This window comes from Vanessa cardui, chromosome 5 (genome assembly GCF_905220365.1).
Source record: "Vanessa cardui chromosome 5, ilVanCard2.1, whole genome shotgun sequence".
Classification (NCBI taxonomy): domain Eukaryota; kingdom Metazoa; phylum Arthropoda; class Insecta; order Lepidoptera; family Nymphalidae; genus Vanessa; species Vanessa cardui.
The window spans coordinates 14324670-14352387 of NC_061127.1; the positions used below are offsets into that span (position 1 = coordinate 14324670).

At 32.3% G+C, this 27718-nt stretch overlaps 1 protein-coding gene across 3 annotated transcripts in view; it reads left to right on the forward strand.

The window, feature by feature from the left end:
• Positions 1–4743: 4743 nt before the first annotated feature.
• The window catches only part of LOC124529635 (guanine nucleotide-binding protein subunit gamma-e), a 44153-nt gene continuing 21178 nt past the window's right edge, over positions 4744–27718 (forward strand). Inside the window, exons 1-3 of one of the 3 annotated variants that reach the window (XM_047103452.1) lie at positions 4744–4842; positions 10183–10248; positions 21093–21215. In XM_047103452.1, the coding sequence (XP_046959408.1) occupies positions 21103–21215 (113 nt within the window). In that variant the 5' untranslated portion in view covers positions 4744–4842; positions 10183–10248; positions 21093–21102. Of the gene's footprint in view, positions 4843–5157; positions 5303–10182; positions 10249–21092; positions 21216–27718 lie in introns of those variants that run through there. The other 2 variants (XM_047103455.1, XM_047103454.1) reach the window with 2 other exon arrangements.

Here is a 27718-nt window from a genome sequence, read left to right on the forward strand (position 1 = left end):
GTAATATTTGATATCAAGTATACCATTGCTGTATTCTGTTTTGAAGGGTGAGTGAGTCAGTGAACAGGTACAAGGGACGAAAAATTGCTACACGTAGTTTTACCTGCTTTAAGGTTTTTATCGTGTCAATTACCTGTTCCCATAAATAAATAAACCACAGAGCTGAGATGGCCCAGTGGTTAAAACGCGGGCTTCTTAACCGATGACTGCGGGTTCTAACCCAGGCAAGCACCACTATATATATATATATATATATATATATATTATATATATATAGTGGTGCTTGCCTGGGTATATATATATATATATATATATATATATATATGTGCTTAATTTGTGTTTATAATTCATCTCGTGCTCGGCAGTGAAGAAAAACATCGTGGAGAAACCTGCATGTGCCTAATTTCAACGAAATTCTGCCACATGTGCATTCCACCAACCTGCATGGAAAAACAAAATTAAATGTGTTGATGTGTTATATCGACACGATCCCGCAACCTTTGCTATCCGTGCTGAAGAAATACATTTATTAACATAAGAATTAATAACATTAAATGCTTAAATATATACAAACTTTTTTATATCACATTTAGTTTATTTATTCTAAAGTTAATTTATTAACAATTCCTCTGAGCCAAAAACGAACCAGCCCACCTGTCACCAGTGGAGGCAATGAGGCGAGGTGTTATACTTTTGATGAAGCTTTTTGCACTACTCCAAGGGCCGAGCGTTTCGACAGCAAAGGGAACAAAAAAGTATTTTGCTGAAGATGTTTATCGCAGTACTTTTATTGGATAGGAATTATATATAATCCGTTTCCTCTCCGATGGTCCTAGTTACCCAGGTCTGAAAGGTTACAGTCCGAGAAATAAAATAAGGGTAATGTGAGCAGAAATAAAGCGTATACTTGGTGGGGATGTACGTTGCAGTCAATTTCTCATTTTGAGCTGATGATCAGCTCCAAATACACTATGCTACATCAATGCGAGTTCATAGATATACTACAAAGATACATATATTTAGAGATTTCGTCCAAAACATACATTATTACGATTTTTTCTTTCACCAAGCACAATATTAACTACAATAATTAAAATGGATTCAGCATATTAAAACGGTTTTAAACCTGCAACATTCTAAAACAGCCTAGCAACTGAGCCATTGTGGATCATATATCCTATTACAGTTTTAATGAGTAATTTCGTTTAAGTCAACAGTATTTTGAACCCTAATTATTTTTGTAATATAAATTTAAAAACTGTAGATAAAACATATATTATGTACAACAGTGGTTATCATTTTGAGTATCGCAAAAATGATTATAAAAGCAAATAAAATAGAAAATAGTAATGAACATATTTTACCTTATTATTAAATAGCGTGATGTAGTTATAACCCAATTATAAGAATAGTACAATCCAAGACAGACGAAGCCGTATAAAATGTCGAGTATATTTTGAGTGTCAAAATTTCATTTTTATATATAATCTGTACTTAAAAGCAATTGACACCGATAATTTCATACTTGGATTTGACTACATAAATAATAAATAAATATTGCTCAACATCACATACATTACTTTTAACCCAATGTAAGTAGCTAAAGCACTTGTGTTATGGAAAATCAGAAGTAGCGAAGGTACCACCAACACCCCGACCCAAAACGACGTACAAAACTAATATATTCTACATCGACTCGGCCTGGAAACGAACCCGGGACCTCAGAGTGGCGTACGCATGAAAACCGGTATACACACCACTCGACCACGGAGGTCGTCGCACAATATCTACATATGTTTTGTATTAAGACTATTCTATGGTTACTATAAATTTGAATTATAGCAGAGAGAGGTAGCAACGAAATCCCTCTACAACCTTCTGAAAGACCTTGGCCTGTCGAGATCTGCAGTGAGATCTATATCAGAGCGAATATCTAAAGCAACGTGAACAGATTTTCAAAAAATATGGCTAATCAGGAAGACAACACGAGCAGTGAAGGTCTTTGATGAGCAATGCAAAGGGGACCTTAAGACTATATTATATATAACCGTGGTGCGCTTCCCGCTAATTATTCGCGGCTGGCAGTTTCTACTAGATAACTCAGCAACAATATAACACGGAATGTCTTTTTTATATATATTATCCGGGTAGGCATATGACTCCACTCCACCTGATGGTAAGTTTAAGTGGAGTCCAAACGCGAAGAAGACTAGTACGCAGAGCAAGAATGAGCTGCACTAGTCACCTTCGCCATGCCGGCTCGCAAGATCCCACTTCACGCTTCGTTTGAAGGCACCCAGGTTATAAGAGGAGGGGAACACGTGTGCTGGTAAAGAGTTCCATTTTTTGGCGGTGCGACAAATTAAAGAGTTGCCAAATTTCTTTGTGCGCGTTGGGATAGATGTCACAACTAGGCGGTGAAAAGTTGACTCAAGAAATGACTCAAAAAGATAGTGATGTATGCAAGTTAATGTGAGTTGCTATAACGCACTTATTAGGAACTTTGTATTGTCATCTGATTCATCTGAGTGAGTAGTTACGTACGAACATATTTCGTAATTTTCCAAATTTGTTGGCCCATTGGTGATGAGAAGAATGGTTATTTTTATCTCTGGGAAGTGATGTCCATTTACCATTTGGTGTTCCATTTCAATCTATGATTTGAAATTCGGGAAAAATGACAAATATTATTTATACTGTATACATAAAAGAAATAGTTATCCCGTTACACAATTAAAAGCGCTGGCTATTTTTCTTTCTTTTAAAACAAGTTATCATTTCCATACGAATGTAGAACAGTTGATATTATGGGAAATTTATACAATTTTGCACCTGTAAGCGCTATATACACAGACGTATAAATTATACAGCGATGTTGCAGCGCCGTCCACCGCTATAGGGGATTGAGTTCGTTTCCATTGTTCTCTTTAGAGCATTCAAGCTGTTCATTATTAATACAGCTTGAATTCGAGCGCTTAGAATTATTAATTGGTGTTATAATTTGAAATAATAGAGGTGTTCCATTTAATTATGAATAATTTATTTATTTTTTCATAATTAAATGTTCTATTGAGCTAATAAAATATTGATAGTTTGTATTTAGAGCTAAAACGTATTAATTAATTTGTTTAATTATATTTCCGTTTTCATAAAATTTTCAAAATATACAGAGAAAAAAACGAAGTTTAAAAAAACGTCTTAAATCATACAGACGTCGCCATTTCAAAGGAAGAAGAACTTAAGTGCCATAATGGTAACATTTAAATTTAGACTTAAAGAACAAACTATATATCTTTATCTTTTTTTTCCATTGAACACGTTCTGGCGTTATTTTACTTAAATACCTCGAGCCATTAAAGACCTTGACAGTTTAATTTTGCAATATGTTATTTGAACACCTCGGCACAGAAAATCAAATATGGCAGACAATGATTCATAAATCAAAGAGTATTATCATAAATGAAAAACAGATTATTTTTAATTTGACCCAATAAAAAGAATAAAACCATCAGATACAATTAACTTCAATAAGCTAATAATGTTTTTAAAAGATCAACTATAAAAAATTACAAAATCTATTCAAACAAGATGGCGTTCCCCCTCCACGTCATATTATCAGCGTGCATTTGTACGAGTGATGACTTATAGTATGTCTTAGTATGCGTGTGATGACTAAGATAAGAATAAACAAAAAAAATACAGTTGTGGTACTTTCATAAATAGAACTATTTCAAAAATGGAAGTCAAATTTTGACATACCACTCTTTCAAATGATTTTTGCATTTCGAACACATTCCTAACAATTCTGACGGTATGATCAGATCCGATTATAAAAAAACCGTGTCATCCAACAGTGTACACTAGATCACCTTACGTTACTCATAGGCATTAAACGGTCAATATGCATTCGTGTGTGAGCTGGTCTTTGTGTGTGTCTTGTTAGTGTGCAGGGCCCTTGTGGACGGTGTTATGCAGTAAATGTGCATTACATAATAATTAAAAAAGTTTGAAGACGTAAGTATTTAGTGACAGTACAATTATTGTTCGTCTACCAGCATTATATCTCTTAGTAGCCTATCATCATGCAACCGTTTTTAATAAACTTTAAGTATTGATAAGAAAGCCTGATCAACTATTGGTAAAATGGTTTTTGTTTGATAGATGTTACTATAGGTCTTTTTTTAATGTTTTTGGCTGTAATTAATGTCACAAAAATCTTAACATCATAAATAGCATATTACATCTTAAATTGGTTCTTATTACATTTTTAATGTGATTTTTCGTAATAAATATTGATGTTATGATACAAAAGGTCTTATCAATTCCATTTTACTTTTTTTTTTAATTTACATTTTTGTTTATTTTATTTTTAAGATTTGTGATACCTTTGATATCAATAGGAGCAATTCCAAAACATTTAATAGTATTCCATATTATTTTTTTTTTCGTGATTATATCGTAAAAAGGTTGGAAGCTTGTCCAGTAGTAGTAACCTATTATAGGTTTATGATAAATGCATCATCAATTAAGATTTCGTTTAACGCTTTTAAAATTCTTCACTCATTAATCTTAATCTTAAAAACTACTGAAGCGACTTAGAAAATTATTTCACTTGAAAGACGTGAAATTATTAAGTAGGATTATAAGGAGATAAGCGTTTTAAAAACACGCTACCGAATATTAACAAGTGTAATAAAATTACCCAATTAATATTTTTTACACTTGTGTATAACACATTCTCAGTCAAATGGAGCGTGGACATCGAAACCATACCAGGTTTGTATTACAGTACGAGTGGCACTCAAGAACGCCGGTTGCTTATTTAATAGCCAACGAATCACGGTATCAAAAATTTTAAAATTACAAAATAAAAAAAAAAAACAACAACAATCATCCATTAAATATTCGAAATTCGAAATAACTTTGTTGCAAAAACATTAAATAAAAAAAAAACAATGGAATAATACAAAGCAACATTTTTCCAAATACGAAAATGGAATTGAATGATTTAAAAAAAAAAGTTTGTTGTTTTTTTTTTTCTAAACGTGTAGTGTGCCAGGATTTTCGTTTTTATTTAGTGATAGTGTTAATAGTTTAATATTACATACAATATATCGTAGTGTGTGTTTATGTATGTGTGTGAGGCTTGCGGTAATAGAATTAGATTTAATTAAATTAGTTTTGCGGTCTTGTCTATACTTTTAAATTGGATATTTTTTTATGAGACTTGTGTATATTTTTGGATCAAAGCATTATATTATAAGAATAATTTATTATTGTCAAAGTGCTTCAAAGGAAATATGTAAGCAGTTTTATTACCATAGATAATTTCAATGACAGTTAATCTCATGGGAAATTTTCTGATGAGAATTAATTATAAATTCCGTTGCTATCTATGAATCTAATTGTTTTTAATTAATTAAGCTATTGCTTCGCCTTCCATTAATATAATACATCATCTCCCTTAGGAAATGGTTGGAATCGTTTTATTTCTTTTCGTTTGCACTTTGCTTAGGCATTATATTATAAATTAATATTTATATTCGTTTTTTATTAATACAACCTTAGACGCTAATATTAAAAAAAATCTTTGTACATAAATTGGGTATTTCGGTACGGTATATGTTAATAAATTTTATTATATCTTCTTTTTCTTGAAAAACACTTAAATGAATAATTAATTAATCGACATTTTGTTATATGTTTGTATATCTGGTCGATTATCTTTTTAAACAAAGGTACATATGATAGCAATTCGTTTTTTCTATATTAGATAAAATCAATATTAATAAAAGATGTAATTTTAGGAGGTTATTATTAATAATAGTATTTATTAATAAATAGACTACCTCATTGTAATAGTCATAATAATTTAAATCGAAAAAAGGAGCCATGTTATTGGTCGTAAAGTAATTTCTAATTATTGTGTAGCTTATTTTTTGGCTTGGCTAGATATAACTTAGTTTATAAAAAATATATCCCATTATTGTCAAATAATGATAAATTCCTAATCTATCAAGACCACGATGACTTAATTTAACCCAGTCTACTAACCTACATATGAAGTAGACTTAGTGTCTTGAGTCAAACATATATCTATAAATTTCCCACTGCTGGGCTAAAGCCTCCTCTTAATTTAAGGAAAAGGTTTTGGATACTTCAATACGGGTTGCTGGGTATAGTGGTCAAATTTCTTTGCAATTAGACACATACAAGTTTCCAGACGAGATATGAATTATGAACACAAATTAAGCACATGCAATACAGTGGTGCTTACCTTGGTTCGAACTTACAATCATCGTTTAAAATGCACACGCTCCAACCACTGGGTCATCTCGGGTCATCTCGGCTCATCTATCTAACATGATCCAAAAAACAAAGCGCGTGACCTTGTGCAGTTTTACCTTCTTTCATGAGAGTAACTGTCGACGTACAAATTCTTCTTCACCTTGATTTCGCTATTGATTGAGTGCTCGTGTTTGTGATTGCATCTCTATTCTCTGACAACTGTCTTCCTTCAATTCAATTCTTAACAGCGTTTAGTGCCCACCAGAAATATTTCGCCAATGTCACGTTGGAGTTTTCTTCCGTGTGTACTCGTGTAGGAGGACATTCATCACCGCCTTTGTCTAACTCATGGGCGGTCTGTCACGTGCTCTGGAACTGTAGATTGGGTAGCTGCTGACAGATTCTTGATAGCACTGCTGCTGGTCTTAACCATCTCATAATAAACTCGATATTAAATCCACTTCTGGCTTCATCGATTGTAGCTTCACTTTATTGTAAAATGACGATTCAAAAGTGCTTGTAAAAGCCTACATGAATAAAGTTTATTTCGATTTGATTTAAATGTTATACTGATGAAGATAAATATCGTTTATCTCGTTTAGACAATTCCAGATGGTGCATTATAGTAATGATCATTATTTTGAATACTGAGTGAGCCAGTGTAACTACAGGCACAAAGGATATAACATCTTAGTTCCCAAGGTGGCACATTGACGATGTAAGGAATACTTAATATTTCTTATAGCGTCATTGTCTATGGGTGATTGTGACCACTTACATCAGGTGGCCCATATACTCGTCCGACAACTTATACCATAAAAAAATGCTATTTCTTAATCAGCTGAACGACTATATTTAAACTAGGCCTGTAAATAGACGTTAATATAACACTAAGTGTAAATGTAGCTTTTATTTAGCTCCCAAAGGTGTTTGGTGCATTGGTGTATGTAAGAGTCGAGATGGCCCATTGGTTAGAACATGTGCATCTTAACCGATGATTACGGGTTCAAATCCAGGCAAGCACCGCTGATTCATGTACTTAATTTGTCTTTATAATTCATCTCGTGCTCAGCGGTTAAGGAAAACATCGTGAGGCAACCCGCATTGGAACAGCGTGGTGGAATATGTTCCAAACTTCTCCTCAAAAGGGAGAGGAGGCCTTTAGCCCAGCAGTGGGAATTTACAGGCTGTTGTTGTTGTTTTGTTGTTGTTGGTGTATGTAAGGAATAGTTTGGTATGGTGATCACAAACCGTCACTAAGCCTATTTACTCATCTGCCTAGTTATTATATAAATAAAAAAAAAATTGGTCATTAAAGTTCGTGACATTTGAGAACAAACACAAGAATCATGTACATTGCTCGTTAAATATGACTTTTAACGATGTAGTCTTATAAAGTAATAGCTAATGGCTTAATTGAATGAATCAGTATTGAAAGGTCTCCTCGAATTAATAATTGTAATCTTGTTAGCGGGACCTAGAAACGGCGTGCTAGAGTACAAAATAAAAAAGCAAGCTATTAACAGTAAAGTTCTTTGAGTACTCTTTAAGAACCTTTGTTAGTATCGAGCTAATTTTATTAATCAATTGGAATCAGTTATAACTCACTCTCGATTTCAGAACGGTTATATTTTTATTTATTTATGGAATAGCTTCAAACGGGTCATCTCATTTTATGAGTAACTACTGAGTTTTTTGCCGGTTTTTCTCGGTAGAATCTACTTTCCGAACCGGTGGTAGCTTCACTTAATATAGCTGTTAAATGTCGATTCAAAATTGCTTGCAAAAGCCTACTTGAATAATGTATAGTTTTGATTTTGATTATTATAAATAAGATGTTATGTCCCCTTGTGTCTGTAGTTACACTGACTCACTCAACTTTCAAACTGGTATACTGGTATCGAGGCAGGCTTGCACAATTCTCTACCACCAAGAAACAATGTACCTGTATGAAATTTCACACGAAAAAAAACTTACCCCGTTAGTTCCGCGATACACAAGAACAGTACTGTTGTCATTAATATCTCATTAGATAACGTTTTAGATGAATATAATGCTTCACTAAACAATCTTATTAGTTTTTATTGAGTGAGTTGCACGCTAACTTAAACACGCAACGATTTGCAATTTACATTTTATATTCGTTTGATTGAAAGGAATCGATTACGTAAGTTGTGGCAGAAAGATCAATTGCACGTGTCAAACTTAAAAAAAAATGAAAATGAGTTTTTTATAATTATGTCCATTTGTTAAGGTTTAAAAAGTGAATTATTCAGTGTAATTACAGACACTTGGTACATAATTTCATAGTTCCTAAGGGCAAGAAATAATTGGTGTTAAAAGTGGTTTATATTCCCTGAAGTGCCAACATGTTAAGATGATACTACATCATCAGGTAGCTCAGTCATCACGACAGATGACGAGATACACTCGTTTATAACGAAGCTGTTTTAGCTGTATATTATGTGTATAAACAACATACACAAAAAAATAAACTAAAAAGTTTGATAATAATTAAATGACAAGGAATAAAATTGTAATTAAAATGCATAAAATAATATTATACATGATATAGAGAGAAAGATATCCTAGCGGAGTCGTAACGTTTTCTCGTACGTGAGGATTCCTGCCAGTTAAATTTACTGGAAGCTGTGTAAAATAATTTATTTTCAAAAATCGAATCATACGTCATCAGAGATACAACTGATAACAATCAGTATGCCATTAAACCAAGAATTGAACTGAACAATCAGTATTATCGACATTACACTACAATTTTCCTAAGTCTATAAATTTTTTTTATGGTATAAGTTGGCGGACTTATATATGGGCCACTTGATGTTGGACGCTGTAAGAAATATTAACTAATCCTTACATCGTCAATGCGCCATCAACCTTCGGAACTAAGTTGTTATGTCCCCTGTGACTATAGTTACACTGGCTCACTCACCCTTCAAACTGAACACAACAATACTGAGCACTGTTATTTGGTGGTAGAATGACTGATAAGTGGGTGGTACCTACCCAGGCGGGCTTGCACAAAATCCTACCACCAAGTAATAAAATAATAAAAATGTCTACCCTCAATATTATAATGCCAGTATTTTAGTCATAATTTCACATTTTTCAAGTTGTCATAAAAAGTAGCATATGTCCTTACTTACAGCTCAATTTTGCTTCACAAAAAATTTCATCAAAATCGGTTCAGTAGTTTGGCCGTGGAAAACGGACAGATAGACAGAAAAATTGAATGCCATTTGTATTCATGATATCAGTATACTCGTAGATTAAATTATACAGATATCTTAAGTAAGAGATAAAAATAATGGGTTTGTATTATTGCTTTATCACTTAAGTTTAAAAAGTTGCTCGAAAAATTTTATATTAAATTTCTTTTATTGTACTTTCTGTTTTAGTACTTAAGTTAATTGAATCTTCTTCACTTGGATTTTTTAATTTTGTGTTAAATATTAAGTTGTAACGTTACATATGTGAGCCTAGATAGTCCAGTGGGTACGGCGGATACACCTTTACTAAATTTTCATGGGATTAATATGTGTTTATAATTCATCTTGAGCTAAGCGGTGAAGGAAAACGTCGTAAGGAAACCTACATGTGTTTAATTTCAAAGATATTTTGCCACATGTGAATTCACCAACCCGCACTGGAGCAGCGTGGTGGAATGTGCTCCTTACCATGTAAGCCCAGCAAGGGCTGTAACTATACTATTACATTTGTATAAATCTTGAGGTATATTTAAATCAACAGTGAATCAAATTAATATACACTCCACAAATTATGAATTCAAAAACAAAAGCTTGAAGGGTTTTTAAGTTTTCACAAACATTGTCGCTGAGAACAGGAAATATAATTAATTACACGAAATTGTTTCAGATTTTATTCAGCCACTGCAACGGCATCTGGACGTCTAGTTACTTTTATATAGGAGCCATTTAAAAAGTAAGTTCTTTTAATTTTTTACTGTGTACACAAACTTCACTATTATGCAACTAATTTAAATAATACACTTGATTTAAACATACTTCTTAGACTTTATCGACTTTACACTATATAAGGGTTTTGTAATAATCATAATATTAATATACTAATTTACTTGGTGGTAGGGCTTTGTGATGGTGAGATTAAGTACACTCATCATACATCCTATTCAACTGCAAATTAGTATGTATTCCATCTTGAAGTCTGAGTGAGCCCGTGTATACCTACAAGGGACATAATATCATTGTTACTTGGTACGATATAAGGCATAGTTTATTGATAGTTGCTTGAGGAACACTTAACTTAGAGCCCACTCGTTTGCCGGTTAGCCTACCTGTTAGAATAAAATTGATAATAATAATAATAAAACAACGGATTTTGGCTGATACAATCGTTAATAGAAGACGGGTGCCCATATATTACAGTTACAAAAAATGATTACTGTAATACACTTCTGTGTTCAATTTCAATATTTAAGTTACAATTTGTTTAATTAACGGATAGTACAATCGTCTTTTTATGTAATAGGTAGGCTGACTGGCAAATGGGTATCTGATGGTAAGTGGTCACCACCGCTCATAGACATTTATGACGTGAGAAATAATAATAATTCCTTACATAACAATTATAAGCCACCGACCTTCGGAGCTAAGATGTTATGTGCCTTATATTTACACTGACTCACTCACCTTTCAAACTGTAACACATACAGTATGATATATAATGAGTGGGTGGTACTTACCCCCTACCCAGATGGGATTGTACAAAGCTATACCACCAAGTAAAACCAGACATCGTTATTAATTAAAATATCAAATCGATAACAATAATCGCCATAAGCCGATTGTATCTTTATATAGAAACCTATATATGTTTATGATCTTGTAATAGATTTTTATATTATTTAATTCAAAGTGAGTATAATTAAAGGCGCAGACTTCTGAAGAAGAAGAGTTCTGAGTTCAATCATTATAGAGTTATTATGTATTTAATTTTTCTTTATAAATGATCCCATGCTCAGTTTCAAAGGTAAATATCGTCAGGAAACCTGCATGATTACATCGGGTGAAAATCCGTAACATTTACATAAATGTAGCGTAATACGTGTACATTGATTAATGATTTATACTGTGCCCACGCGTGGGACAATTATACGCTGGTAACGCTGGGCATGCCTTTAGCTAATATAAAATTTTTGTTTATAATAGTAGGTACGGAATATATACAATGTCAGGAATGCAGTTAATGGTCAGACTACTTACCATCAAGTGGCATATTTGCTCGTTAACCGTCAATTTATTAATAAATATGAAATAACAACGAGTTTTAATAATGGTTACGAAAATAAATTTTATATTTAAACTTGCCCATTTCAACTATAGGTATATATTTTTTTAAGTTATAATGTTGACGCGTTATTAAAATCATCTATAATAATAATATGCTTAATAGTAACAAAATAGATTAATTTAAAATGGCAGATTTTTCCAGCGGTTATATAATACTCACTAAAAATTATCAGAGTCAAAATTTGTAAAACAGAAAACGTAAAATAAGATAAGCTTTGATGTTGTCTATTTCGACCAACTTGACACTTAATTGGACAACTTTATTATCTAGATTTGAAGTCACACTGTATTCACGAATCTAAAGAATACTGACAATCAAAAACAATGAAATTTTTCTCAATACCATTGGAGCTGTTAGAAATATTAACCATTCCTTACATCGCCAACTCAACCAACCTTGGGAACTAAGATGTTATGTCCCTTGTGCTTGTAGTTACACTGGCTCACTCACCCTTCAAACTGGAACACAACAATGCCAAATACTGTTGTAATTGCCATTCAGAACAATTCGTATGAAACAAAGTGTTATTGACGTCATTGCTTTTTTATACGTACCATTAGAGGAAGGTAAATTCAGACATAAAAGGCATTACGTCTCGTATAAACGTTATAAGAGCCATTGGAGTCTGTATCCGAGAACAGAGATCGCGATCACGCTCATTCGTAAACACACAACATATAAAACATTACAGCTGTGTTACTTCACACACGTACAAATACAATATATACACAGTGATATTGATGTATGCGTAATTCTGAGGTTAAATTTTCTCGTTGATTTTGGACTATATATAAAAAAAATCTCTTCTATATCCTATGATACACTTACTAGACGACGGCTCTAGATGTTTTGGTCTTGGCACCGGGTAAAAGGTATGGCAGAAAATAATTATTATATTCCATATAATAAATGTCCTAGAACTTTGGGTCTCATCATAATAATGCTGAAAAATATTAGCTGTGATATTTTTTCAGCAATACTTATTTAAATATTTTGTATTGTTACGTTTCTTGTTCCAGTACTATAGTTCAAATATTAATTGCGTGCATTATAGTTCAAATATTAATTTCATTTAAAATTAAATATTACACATGACGAGGCTGTCACTGGGCTGTGTCAGACGGATGTCATGATTTAACCATATATGTCTAGATGGAAGATATGCTGAGTTGTATGAATCATTTAAAATTTTGGGTCAGTTAGTCTGACTACATAAACTTCAGACTTATACCATTATTAATTTCAATTAAAATAATAACTTACCTTTGACATCTGAATATAATTATGTGCTCTTGGAAAATGGGTGGGTAGCATTTTAACTCTACTCCCACTCACTCACTCACTCACTCACTCACTCACTACGGATTTCCGGTTTTCTGTTACATACTTCTGTCCCTCATTTCGAAAGCTCTACAGATTTAAAAAAAGTGAAACCAATTGTGTTACACATACAAAATATTTGTTTGTTGTGTTTTAGTAAAAAATATTAATACCTATTGTTGTTCGTTAAATTTAATGGCAAAGTTTTAGACATTTTAGATTTAATTTAAATTATCTGGTTGAATACCTATGGTAAGAGTACAATACCTCCATCGTGAATCATATGTATCATTTAAATATTTTACAAAACAAATACTTCAAAACTGTTGTTTTTTTATTGGAAAAATTATTCGAAAGACTATTTTATGTCAATTAATATTGACGTTAAAATGTATAATAATTATTAATTCATAAAAAAACGTTTCAATTTAATGTGAACAAGTCCTAAGTCACAGTAGCCTCGCTATAATTGAATTACGCTGAGTGGCTGCACTTGACCACTGGAAGACACGTTTATTTAAATTGAATATGAGCTTTGTAATATATTTTATCTCTTTCTAACATATACACATCTCCATTCGTTGGAGATATGAAAATATATGCATTTTTTTTAAATCGTGTAAAAATAAATATCACGACGTTTCGTATTATATTAAAATTTATATAGTTTTACTCCATCAAAAATATACGTTTTGATGGAGTAAAACTATATAATGATTTGCCGAACTACATAAAATAATGTGAATGTTTAAATACTTTTAAAAATAAACTTAAAAAATATATATTAGACAATATTTATAATAGCACTAGCCATTCCATGTATCAAATATCAACGTATGTGTTTAACATTATTTGTTTGTATTATATGTATGTTCTTATGAGAATAAAGATCTTTAACCATATATTTATATAGTTAGCCATCGATATTTTTGGTTTCTTGAAAAAGTTTAATAAAATGAACAGATTTTTTTTGTATTAATATTAATTAATGTTGAAATATTCTCTGAGGTATTACATTTCAAAATAATCTAAGTAAAACAGAGATAGTCTTATATATTTTTTTTAATTTAGAGTTGATATCGGCTAAAGAATAAATTACAAACTGTTTCGTATCAACAGACCACGCTTAACAACTTTTAATATATGTATCATTCACATCGTGTAGAGATTTAATTTATTGTTTTAACCGGATTTCCGCTAAATATCAGATTAAAATTTTAGTATCACGTTATGATGCTTTGTAGACTCAAAATGGATAAATACAATGTAGCTGTTGTACATTTTATGAGATAGAGTCGATTTTGTTATCTGCCACAGAAATTTGATCCTTATTGCTATTAAACTGATGTACCAATACATTGTATGTGAACATTTTAGATCTAAGCGTTAACAGGTTTATCGATACTTTCAAATAATTTTATGGAATTTTATGGAACAGGTTAGCTCAATATTTTTAGTGAATGTGAGTCGTATTCAATTAGTTCAATTTAATAATCAGTAATTGATTCATTCTCTACGTAAATGCCTTTGAATTCTGGAATCCATAAACCTCTAAGACGAGCATTGAAAGACAAGCTCTGTGTGTGTGTGTGTGTGTGTGTGTGTGTGTGTGTGTGTGTGTGTGGACAAGAAACATCATCATATCTTTGATCCCATTAATGGCACACTCCTATAAAGACTAGATGATATTTTAATTTAATTTTTTTGGGCGGAGTGACCATGTAACACACATTTAACAAAAAAGTTATTGTTGTAGCCTAAGCTATTCCTTATTACATCAGTAAAAGTTCCGCTAAAATCGGTCCAGCTGTTTCCGAAATTAGCCGGAGCAAACAGATATATGTACAGATAGACAAACATTTGAAAAAAAAATATGTTATTTTATTTTGGCAAATGTACCGTATATGTAATTTTACTAAACGCATATGTATTTGACATATGCGTTTAGTATAATTTGGTTACTATAATATAACATACAGACACTCCAATTTAATTATTTGTATGGATATGTTGAAGAAAAAAGCAAGCGTTTTTTTTAAAATATCTGTTTGAAAAATTCAATTGCCTCTGTGTGAAGCCGGGCCGAGTATATCGTAGGTAGTGTTTAAAATATCAAAGAGTGAACCTACAAAGACTAACTGTATCAATTCAACGTGCTGACCCTGTGGGAACGATGCCAGATCGCAAAGCATATTGCAGCTTACACCGATCCAGGCTAACTAGCCGTCGGTATAAAGAATATACGAACTCCATCAATATTTTGCAGATAAAAAATTAAAATCGTAACATCGAAATACTGCTGTTATATTGATATACGAACTCTTTGAAATTACACTTATTTTTTTAATTTAAAGGATGGTAGAATTTTAATGTAATTACAGGCAGGTTTCCTCACGGTGTTTTCCTTTACCACCAGCACGAGATGAATTATAAAAACTAATTAAGAAAACGGGAATTTAACTGAGATATACACAATGCGAACAAAAATCGTTAACTACTTAATTTGTTCCTATTAAACGATACTTAAATTGAATTAAATTAACTGCTATTATTATTTATAATTCTGCTTGCTTGTTACGCTTTACCTTCTTAACTACTTACCTAACATAGGAATATAGGAAGTAAAGCCGCGGGCAAAAACTGGCATTCAATAAAAAATATACCTTTTTAGAAGCTACAAGCTAAATTAAGAAAAAAAAAAGTAATTTTATTTTCCTGGCGCTGTCGTTACCAGTGACGATGACGTCATGACCAGCGCGAACGCCCACGCAACATTAAGATAGAATACATAATATGATTTCGATGAAATATTGAATAAGCAATGCTCATTATACTACTGAAATAGTCTTTTATAGATAAGTAAAGTGACTGCTAATGGCCTCAGACCTCCACCGGATTGGTGAATACACGTGTGACAGATTCTAATATTATAGTAATTATACACGTTATGAATTTTACCCCCAAATTCAGAGTTCAGATTCAATTTTCTTTTGGGACATATTGGCAATTATATAACAATGATTTATTGTTATTAACTTACATTAATATAAATGATTGTGATTTTCGTATTTTTCCGCAAGCACGCATCTAATTGAAATTTGGCCATTCTCTTATAGTAGCTCTAAAGATAATTGTCTTTCGTCCAGCATTTATGCTGGACATTTCCGTCAATACCAATTTTTAAAAGTAATAAGTTATGTCCCTTCCTGTAGTGGCACTGGGTCAATCAGCTTTTACGACAGAATTTTCTTCTATCATATAATATATAAGTCAATCGTTATATATATTTGATGAGTACAATAAAATGCTCGAAGAGGGCTTAGACAAACGTATTAATTTGATTTTCATATAATGCTTCAAATATGACGGTTTCGTTGATGATGAAGCGGCTTAAGAATTTTAACTCTCAAACTGTTCGGACTAATATAAAATATTAATGGGGCAATCTAATTCTATGAGGCTTGGATCGGATATGACGACGTAACTCAATTTGTCACCCGAGCACTGGCCGCTGCATACAATTACGTCCAATTAGCACCGTCTTAGCAAATACTTAGCAACTTATTTTCGCTAAATTGCTCGAATCCTGCTATTAAGGTTGGTAAAGTAATGACGACACTCTTATATTTCATAAAACTAATCATCTATACTTAATGTTAATTAAGGGTGAAAATTACTCAGCTTACTATAAAGATTCCCATTCATTTCAATTTACTGTTTCGGTATACCACCGCTTTATTCCGCTTGTTGTTTGATACAAATGTAGTAGATTTATGTAACACTTGTACTTTTCTTGACGTTGTATTTAACACGGATACAAAATGAATTATAATCACAGTGTAACATCATCACTATCAACCATTTCATTGCTGGACACAAGGCGTTTCCCAATGTGCGCCAAAGCTCCTCTAATCTTCTGTTAGATTAGGGTCTTCTATGAGTTCACTTGTCTGAGGTCGAGGTTCTATTTGGTCTATGGAGTTTATTTTACCGGCTCTGCTCAGGATAGGGTATTTTCTTTTCAAGTCCGGTAGTAGTATTTAATTTGACAATCAATAAGTATAATACTATCTTGGTTTGATGTGGTTAGTTATCACAAGTCAATTACATGAAAATTAAGCCATGAGATCTCAACTCAATAAATTAAACAATTATTATTATACCACACAATATCAGAAAAAACTAATTGTGATATGTTTTGTATAGTGAAGACTACAAGGTTGTGTTATTAATAGCATGATTTGAAAACTTTATAAGTGGTTTATTCTTAGATCTTGAAGATTAAAGTTCCTCTTGAAACATATTGTAAGTACTTGTATCGACTGTTACTTGTACCACCTGTGCATATTGTACCGACAAACATAAATACTTAGAACACATCAATGCCTGTACTACGGAGACACATTGACGATACTTAATTTTTACGGTAACAAAATGACCTCTTACCACAGGTGGTCAATATGCGAGTCTGCCGTGTTTTGTCATAGGTATGTGCCATCCGATGTCAAGTGATCACAGCAGAATATAGACATTTAAGACTGATAAAAAAACCTATTTTATGATGATAAAAAACTTGGTAGTAGGACTTTGTGCAAGCTCGCCTGGTTAGGTACCACCCACTCATCAGACATTCTACCGCTAAACAACAGTACGCAGTATTGTTGTGTTCCGGTTTAAAGGGTGAGTGAGCCAGTGTACTTATCGATCAATATTACGTTATGAGCTACTTGCGCAAACGCTGCCCTGCTGCCCATACTCTTAAAGGCCTGCTGCAATCAAGCGCTTCGAACGCAATAGCTTCACAAAAGCAACCCAACAATAATAATTAATAGAGTCGAGATGGCCCAGTGGTTAGAACGTGTGCATCTTAACCGATGATTACGTGTTCAAACCCAGCACCACTGAATTGTCATGTGCTTAATTTGTGTTTATATGTCATTTCGTTCTCGGTGAAAACATAGTGAGGAAACTTGCATGTGTCTAACCAACCAACCAACCTGCGTTAGAGCAGCGTGGTGGAATATGCTCCAAACCTTCACTTCAAAGGAAGAAGAGGGCTTAAACCAGCAGTGGGAAATATACAGGCTGTTAAAATAATGATATATTCTCTCAAACACAATAATAAATATTCAGCTGTTTAACAGATAACGAGTAGTTACTAAAGTTATGAAGTTAGCGGAATGTTATTATAACGTTTTAATCTATTTCTTAATTAACATACAAGAAGTCTGTGAGAAATATGTTAATTGCTTGAATTTTAATACATTCAAACAATTAACTAAAATAGAAACGTGTAAGGTTCAATGACCTCTTTTTTTAAAACAATGTTAGGAAAGTATCGTATCTACGCATTTAAAGCAGGAAGTGTTTGTTTGTTATCAGTAATCTCAAAAACTTGATATTTTTTTATTATTATGGCCCTTGGTTTTAAATTTGAATATAAAACACAACACGATATATACAACATATACAACATACTTGATACGGTAGCTCATATAATCATTCTGTATGTGTATTAAGGATATTTCTATTAGGCTAATTAATTAATACGCCCGTACACGTTTTCGTATTTTCGAACAATAACTATAGAGTAATCTATACATATAATAAAATTGGAGTGTCCGTTTGTAATTTTAGAATATTCGCTTTATTCTGAATATGTATGTATATACAGTACATATACCAAAATAACATGTTCTATCGAATCGCTGGACAGATTTTGGAGGAACTTTAACAAACATATAGCTGATGAAATAGAGATTGGCTTATGCTACAAGAATTACATTTTTGTTAAATGAAATTGCGCACGAAATGGCGCGCAAAGCTAGTGTATTACATATTTTCTCTACAAACACAATATATTTATATTTCTTCTTTAATATGTAGCTTTCCTTTTTTGACAGTATGGTACCACCCACTTATCAGATATTCTACCGTCAAACAACAGAATTGTTGTGTTTCGGTTTGAAGGGTGAGTGAGCCAGTTTACACTGTTAGTTACCTAACCTTACTTAGTTACTGTTAGCTACCTAAAGACACAAGGAAAATTACATCTTAGTGCTCAAGGTTGGTGGCACATTGGCAATGTTAAAAATAGTTAATATCTCTTATACCACCAGTGTCGATAGGTAGAGACGACCACCTACCATCAGGTTCACCACTTGTCCGACTACCAATTTTATTTTGAAAATATTATATAATATTTAATTTATAATATCAAAACGATTTGGCCGATAATATTATATTTATGTTGGACGACTATGAACCATCACGATGCCAACTTGATCTTCCGAAAACAAATAATTAATAAAGAAAATATACGGATACGAAAATATATTTTTTCGGTTTTTGTCTTATATTGCGCTGTTATGATATAAAAGAAAGTATCTTAATTTGTGAATGAATATTTATTGTAATAAGTATATGTAATGTTAAAAACTATTCAACACCTGTAAATTGCCCACTACTGGGCTAAGGCCTCATCTCCCTTTGACGAGAAGGTTCACAACATATTCCACCACGCTGTTCCAATGCGGGTTGATGAAATACAGATGTGGCAGAGTTTATGTGAAATTAGACAGATGCAGGTTTCCTCATGATGTTTTCCTTCACCGAGAATGAGATGAATTGTAAACACAAATTTAAGCACATTAATTCAATGGAGCTTTCCTGGATTTGATATCACAATCATCGGTAAAGATGCACGCGTTCTAATCACTGGGCCATTTCGGTTCTTTTTATATAGTTAGAATAAAAATTATGTCAAAATTATATTTAAATATGGAAGTGTGATACTTTCAATAGCGCATAAAACAACAATCATACATAATTACAATCGTCCGAACCGGCCACCTTATTATACAACCGTAAGCGTTTACCACTTGACTATCGGGTAAATGAAACAAATTAACTCGATTACTTATACGTACTTTCATATGTAACATTCTAGTTTCTGCCTCTGGCTTTGCCTGATCTCTTGAATGATGAACTTGAATTTTGTAACTCTATATAATGTTCTTTTTTTATGGTATAAACTGGCGGACGAGCATTAGATGGGCTACCTGATGGTAAGTGGTCACCATCGCCCATAGACAATGACGCTGTAAGAAATATTAACTATACCTTAGATCGTCAAGGTGCCACCAACCTTGGGAACTAACTTGTTATGACCCTTGTGCCTGTAGTTACACTGGCTCACTCACCCTTCAAACCGGAACACAACAATACTGAGTACTGTTATTTGTTGGTATAATAACTGATGAGTGGATGGTACCTACCCAGACGGGCTTGCACAAAGCCCTACTACCAACTATAATAATCGCTTGAGTAGTTAATAAGTGAAAGCGTAACAAACAAACATATAATTTATAACATATAGTTACGGTTTATTTATGATTTAATTACAAAACAATTGTTGATAATATTAATATACATATATTCAGCACACGTCTTTGCGTCGTACGATGCATATTCAGAGTGCTGACACACTTAAACAGCAGTCTATTGCATGGATGAGATGACGCGCAAAAGTCGCCTTTCTCATAAACCCATAGTGACGACAAAACCTCTGTCGATTTTGACAGATGGTCCTCAGACATCCGCACGAGATGAAGAATAATGGGATACAAAACACAGCCGACTACCGGGCATTACGTCTAATTCATTAATTTTACACGCGTCACGTCAATTAAATATAAACTCTATGATTAAAGCGATTAAGCTCACTTTATATATACGAACGCATTAACTAAATTTGCGCAAGATATCGCTGTGTGTGTGGAGGGGTTGTCATAGAAACTGTAACACCATGCGCGCGCATCGCACTTACACACACACCCTCAAAATTCTCCCCTTACAGCGAGCGAGATAGCTTACGTACATTCAATAACACAACTCTTCTATTTTTACAATATGTATCAAATATGATACTCGAATTAATTATCCTCATATTTCTTTAATCGTTTCAACCGCAATTTATGTCAATGCATTAGTCACAAGGTAATTATAATGTAAATGTAAAACAGGTCTATTGTTTTATTGAATGTATTTCGTATTCGACTGTACGCAGCGCCGCTTACATAGACGGCAATACGTATACACGTCACTAACCTGTGTGTGGGTGTTTTATACCACAGATTCTGCGCGATGGATCCCAGTATTCTCGCAGCCATGGACAAAGAGGCACTGAAAAAGCAGATTGAAAACATGAAGTACCAGGCTTCCATGGAACGCTGGCCGCTATCGAAAAGCATTGCAGCGTGAGTAGAAACCATTCTTATTTTAAAAATCGAAGTCGCGTAGTGACGTCATTATCGTGAAGTGCTAAATAATTAGGACGTTTGGCCGGGAGTGGTTGGATGTGTGTGCACGCGAAATCGGCGCTTTTATTATAACATGTATGGTATATTATCGCGTGAAGCGTGTAAGGCGTTCGTCTCTATTGGTATCGTTGTTTAAAGGGTCATTTTGAATGATTTGATGAGGTATTTTGTATGTTTACTATTTTATGGTATTATGTTGATTTGAGATCATTACACCGTCTATGTTCATGTATTACTAAACGTGTTCTATTTCTGCGTTTTTTTTTATCATAAATAATTTTGTCTAATTTTATTTTCTATTTTATCTATGAAATAGTTTCGGCTATTATTATTTTTGTGTATTTATTAGATATATCTTACGATATTTTTCAAACGCATTGTTCGGTATTACTTACGCAGATTGAAACGAAATTTTACAACGCTGTAAGAAAACTCTTTGTTACGCTTACGTTAAAAAAATTGTACGTTCTATTTTCAAATCTTATGAAATTGTTAAAAGTGATATTGATCTGTGATCAACACAACTGCGAACGTTGAAACAAATTCTCAATGTGTTTATTATCGTTTTATATTCAATTGTGAATCATGATAAATATTCTCTGATATGAATGAATTTGTGGAAACAACAATATAACTCCAGAAATTCCACCGAATAATAACTCTTTTGTGGTGCGACGTGTATTTTTCAAGAAAATCCCGATAAATGGAACTTGTTCTAAATTTAAAAATAATTGTAGATTGTATCTGTTCTAAAAATAATATTCATAAATAAGTATATAGAAATATTAGTTCAAGACTGTCTTGTATTAATTGTTAGCAATTATGAAATTATGACTGGCCAAGCCCGTGTTTTTGCCCGAAGCGTAGTATTTGCTCCGAATATGAATTAGGAAATTTAGCCAATAATATTAAATTGAAAGAAAAATGTAACACTTTTGAAATACTAATAAAAGCAAAGTCATTTATTATATCTTTTGGCTACTATTTCGATGATGATCATTTAAAACAATATGTTTATTTTATATATCGACTAGCGACCCATCCGTCTTCGCATATCTTATTTATTTTATTAATAAAGAAAATAATATAATATCAATGTATTTTATATGTGTATAAATATACGTTATTCCTGAGTACTATCTTTACATCTATACAATAGCTTTCTCTATATAATATAGCTTTCTTCCAGTGAAATATTTTATTAGAATTGTATCATTATTTCCTGAGATTATTCCCTACATAAAACCAAACAAATGCCTCCTAATATAAATAAAGATTGACGTAATTCGAACGACGAAATATTTGTATAGAATATTCGTCATGATATCGCGTTTATATAATTTGAATAATAATAATAGAACTAAATCAATTGGCTACTTTGAAGCATCATTAATCTTTGATCTATAGCGTTTTGGTTATTATGTAGCGTGAAACATACTTTATAAATACTCTTAGCTTACAGGCTTAATACTAATTGTCGCCCACGGCTTTACATACGTTTTAGGGGCTGGTTGTCATATGTTAGGCAAGACAGCCTATGTCCTTTCTTGGAGATGAGTTTGCTCAATACCAAATTTCATCAAAATCGAATCAGTGGTTTTGTAGTGAAGAATCGACAAGCAGACAAAGTTACTTTCATCTTTATGATATTAGAATAGAGAAATAAATACCAAAGTAATAATTGTAACGCTTTATTTTATGCAAAGATATTAGTTAGTACATAATATGATATCGAATTCGCTTCTAAATTATTACTACTGCTGATGATCTTGGCTCAGAGGTTAGTAAAGGTTATTTTGTGCTGACAATTGCGGGTTCATACCCAGGCTAGAAGTACTATTCAGGCTTTGCATAAGTTTATCTGGGGTAAGTACCACATGCTCATCATATATTAGCTCCCAAGTTTAGTGGCGTATATACAATGGTTATTGGTTGTGACCACTTACCGTCATTTTACCGCCCCACCAACATTACATTTATAGTAAGATTAACTCTGTATGAAAATAAAATCTGCCATTTGACTGTTACCACTAATTAAAATTAAACACCATGGTGGAATATTCTCTATACCTCTTCTAGTGGAAGGAATCCTTCCTTAATCCCGGGAGTTATATATAACAGGCATTATATTTTATTATACATTTGAAAGTTATGATTTAGTTTTGTTGTTATTTCACAGAGCAAGCGATTGAAATGATTCTTGCATAAATAGATTTAAAAAAAAAAATTTTCGTTCAATGAGATCTTATTTATAAGAGATTGTCGTGTATTTTTTGTCACTGACTTTTAATATTGTTCAAATTACTCACTTTTCGATTTATCTAACTATTGAGTTACTGTTATTAATCTGTAGGAACAATCTCGAAACTCACTGAGGAACTCGATCGTGAAATGTCAAGTGGATATGCGACAAGATCAAAGAAGCGTCTCACTATCATAACGTATTCGTATTCTATTTGTATATAAGTGTTATCATAATATACAAATAGAATACAACAACAACAACAACAGCCTGTAAATTCCCACTGCGGGGCAATCTCCCTTTGGGGAGAAGGTTTGGAACATATTACACCACGCTGTTCCAATGCGGGTTGGTGGAATGCACATGTGGCAGAATTTCTTGAAATTCTTCAATGAAAATCAAAAAAAAATCTTCAATGAAATTTGTCACATGCAGGTTTCCTCACGATGTTTTCCTTCACCGCTGAGCACGAGATGAATTATAAAGACAAATTAAGCACGTGAAACAGCGGTGCTTGCCTGGGTTTGAACCCGCAGTCATCGGTTAAAATGCACGAGTTCTAACCACTGGGCCATCTCGACTCGTTAATAGAATACAAGAATTACAATATTATTATTAATATTTCATTGAATTGACTCTAACTCTAACTCTTTCTAATTAAAGTACAAATACTAGCATACACTTCTTTCTTTACTTTTTACTCAATTATGTGAGATATTAAACAAAGTAAATTTTCTAAATGATGCAAAGAATGATAAAATTAATATTTATAGAAACAAAAATTTATCAAAAAGAACTTAGGAATATTCGTTTAAGTCTTGCATATTACAGCAATAATTGTCAACAGACCAAAACTGAAAAATAAACTGAAAAATGTTTAAAATAAATATAGGACACTTTTACACTTGTTTAAGTAACTATTACATAGATAGAGTAATAATATAATCAAATACATAGAGTAATAATATAAGCTATAGGAAGAAATACTACCAAATTTCCTTTAAGAAATAATCTCTACACATAAGATTAGTTTTGTAATATACGATATTGATGGTGATAGTTATCTCAATATCATCATAATCATCATTTTTTTTAAGAAATTATATTCATTTCACTTACTAAGTACAATTATTACGAGATTCAATGTAAATAAAAATAGTAGTTAGTTCAATCGCGCGTGATGACTTCTGATTGTATCATACTAATCTCTTACGGGAGTAATATCAATCCATAGTGATACTTATTGACAAAATGTCGAGTTATAACTATGTAATAATTAAATAGTTTGTACAAAGTACTAAGTTTAGGAAACTTACATATGTATAATACACACCGGAATTATATCGTTAATATTTTATGTACATAGTATTGCTGCTGATAATTCAATGGGATATTCGCCAATCTAAAGGCTATTCCTCTAATAGGGACTGATAACTTGTGCCCAAACCCGGTTTAATATTATGATATAGGTCGAGGCAAATAGTTTACCCTATGATAAGAGGTCTTCAAGCCCTTAGATTTCTGATTGGCCTCTCACAGGACACTTTAAGCGTTATTTACCTCTCCATTGCGCCAGAAACCTTGGGAACTAAACTGTTATACTTTTGTGTCTCTAGTGAGACTGGCTCGGTCACTCTTCAAACCAGAACACAAATATTCAAGTATAACTCTTGGACGGTAAAATATATGAGTGGGTTGAATACCCACAAGATAAGCTCGGGTAAAACCCTACCACCATGAGTTTCGATCAAATAGGAAAAATTAGGCTTTTCTATCGAATATATAGAAAATTCACATGTTTGTCTAGGGAAACCAATAAGGTTATGTATCTGAACATCTACCAGTCCTGTCATATTTCCTTGTCGTTTAGGATTTTGAAATTTTAACTTCTAAGGAACAAAGTGCCATGCTTCACTCAATACTATTTTGTGATATCACCTGCTTTAAATTTATTTTAAGGTTCGTTTCATACAGTATACCACATAAAGAGACGTTTATGGTCACCCCTCTGTTTATATACCCACGAATGAATACAGTTTATAGCCGATTTTTCTTCAATACTTGGGCTATCTAAAGAACATAATTTCTGATAAAAAACTGATAGCTGTAGCCTAGTTTTTATATACATTTGGATTCTTCTTCTATTATTTCAGGGTTTATCAGATGAGGGATTGTTCTTCCTACCTTTCATTACCAGTGTATATGACCTTACTCTACTGAATTTGTAAAGAATTATTTTTATGAACTTTGGTGGTTTCTTTAACCTTTTACTGATACATTATAATTAATGGAATGGTAATAAAATATTTAAATACAAATTGAGAAGTCAATTGAATCTTTAAAACAATAATTTAGATTGAACGATAAACTCTTTACTGAGATACTGATTTTTCATAACGAAATATGTAAGTTGCTTTTTTATAAGTGAGATTTTTTCACCATCCATCTTCACAATAGAATCTCATTACCGAAATAGTACAACGACAGTACTTGACATTATTTTATTAATTAGTAAAATAAAAATATTTGTGAAGTGAAATTTCAAAGAACCGCAATTGAGGATTTTTTTCAATTTTCTCATGGGTATATATATCATGAGCTGAGATCGCCCAGTGGTTAGAACGCGTGCATCTTAATCGATGATTTCGGGTTCAAACCCAGGCAGGCACCACTATATATATGTGCTTAATTTGTGTTTATAATTCATTTCGTGCTCGGCGGTCAAGGAAAACATCGTGAGGAAATCTGCATGTGTCTAATTTCATCGAAATTCTGCCACACGTGCATTCCACCAACCCGCATTGGAACAGAGTGGTGGAATATGTTCCAAACTCTCTCCTTAATGGAAAAAGAGGCCTTAGCCCAGCAGTGGGTAATTTACAGGCTGTTTCTTTACTTTATACATCATTTTATTAACAAAATCGCTATTAACCTAAATAAATAAATTACTTACCGATAAGAAACGTAAATAAAAAACATAAATATGGTGTATTAGGTATAAACCTAATACACCATATTTTTTTTTACTTAACTAATTATTTCCATTTTATTTGACTTCCAAAATTTAGACAGATTCATTGACGTTAAAAACACCATTTTTTTGCCAATCCATTATAAACATCATAGATTCGATTTCGTAAATATTGTATTCGTCATTATTATATTAATGGAAAAGTATGAAAAATATTGTAAAGAGTGCATCACATAAACATATAATATTATGGTAGTAACTTGGTACTTTATGTGAATTTTTCAGCAAAATAATCACAAAAAAATAAAATAGACTGAAAATGAACTTGGATGGAATTAAAACTTGTTGACTTTCAAGCAGGATATATTACATACACATATAATTGTATGTATCTGAGATGATTGTATTTTCAAATGTTGAAAAAGAGTAACTACTGTTTTTCTTGCCGTCTAAAATCTAGTTTCCGAACCGACTCCACTTGATATAGTTGTTAAATGATGATTCAAAAGTGCTTGTAAAAGCCTCCTTGAATAAAGTATATTTCGTTTGATTAATTATTATATATTATTAAAAATAAGCAATGCCAATTAAATAGGTAAGAATTCAATACAATCACATAATTATACAATTTTTCAGATTTTATGTTTTCATAGATATCTGTAACGGCAGCTTTATATTATTACTCAGAATTATATAATTTATTGCAAGTGAAAAAACCCAAAGGCTCAATGCCGCTGTTATCTTTTACTCCATTTCGCGAGTTAATAAAAAAGAGCCGCTGTATTCTTCATTAAATTTTCAACGAAATCACTGTTTTTATTAAAATATATATTATCTGTCTTTATCTTCATCTGTAGTCCTTCGATTAAAACGAAAAATCGTATTATCTTGTATCCTGCAAACAATGATATTCTAATAAACAGATATGTTATATCCATACTAAACAACAGAAAAAAGTGTGCCGCGCCGGGGACCGTTTTTTTTACATTTCGTTAAAAGTAAAAAGGATAGCTTGATAAAAACAATAAGTAAAAAGGATAACTAGATGTTTTAATTACGCAAAACGTATTACTACGTAATTATGATGTATTATAACGTATTACTACGTAAAACAACTAAAGGCAAACGTCCCAATTAGGACGTTTTCTAGTCTTCACTTTTTGCACGTTAATAACATATCTGTTTACTACAACATCATTGCCTGCTAATATGTTGCATATTATAATT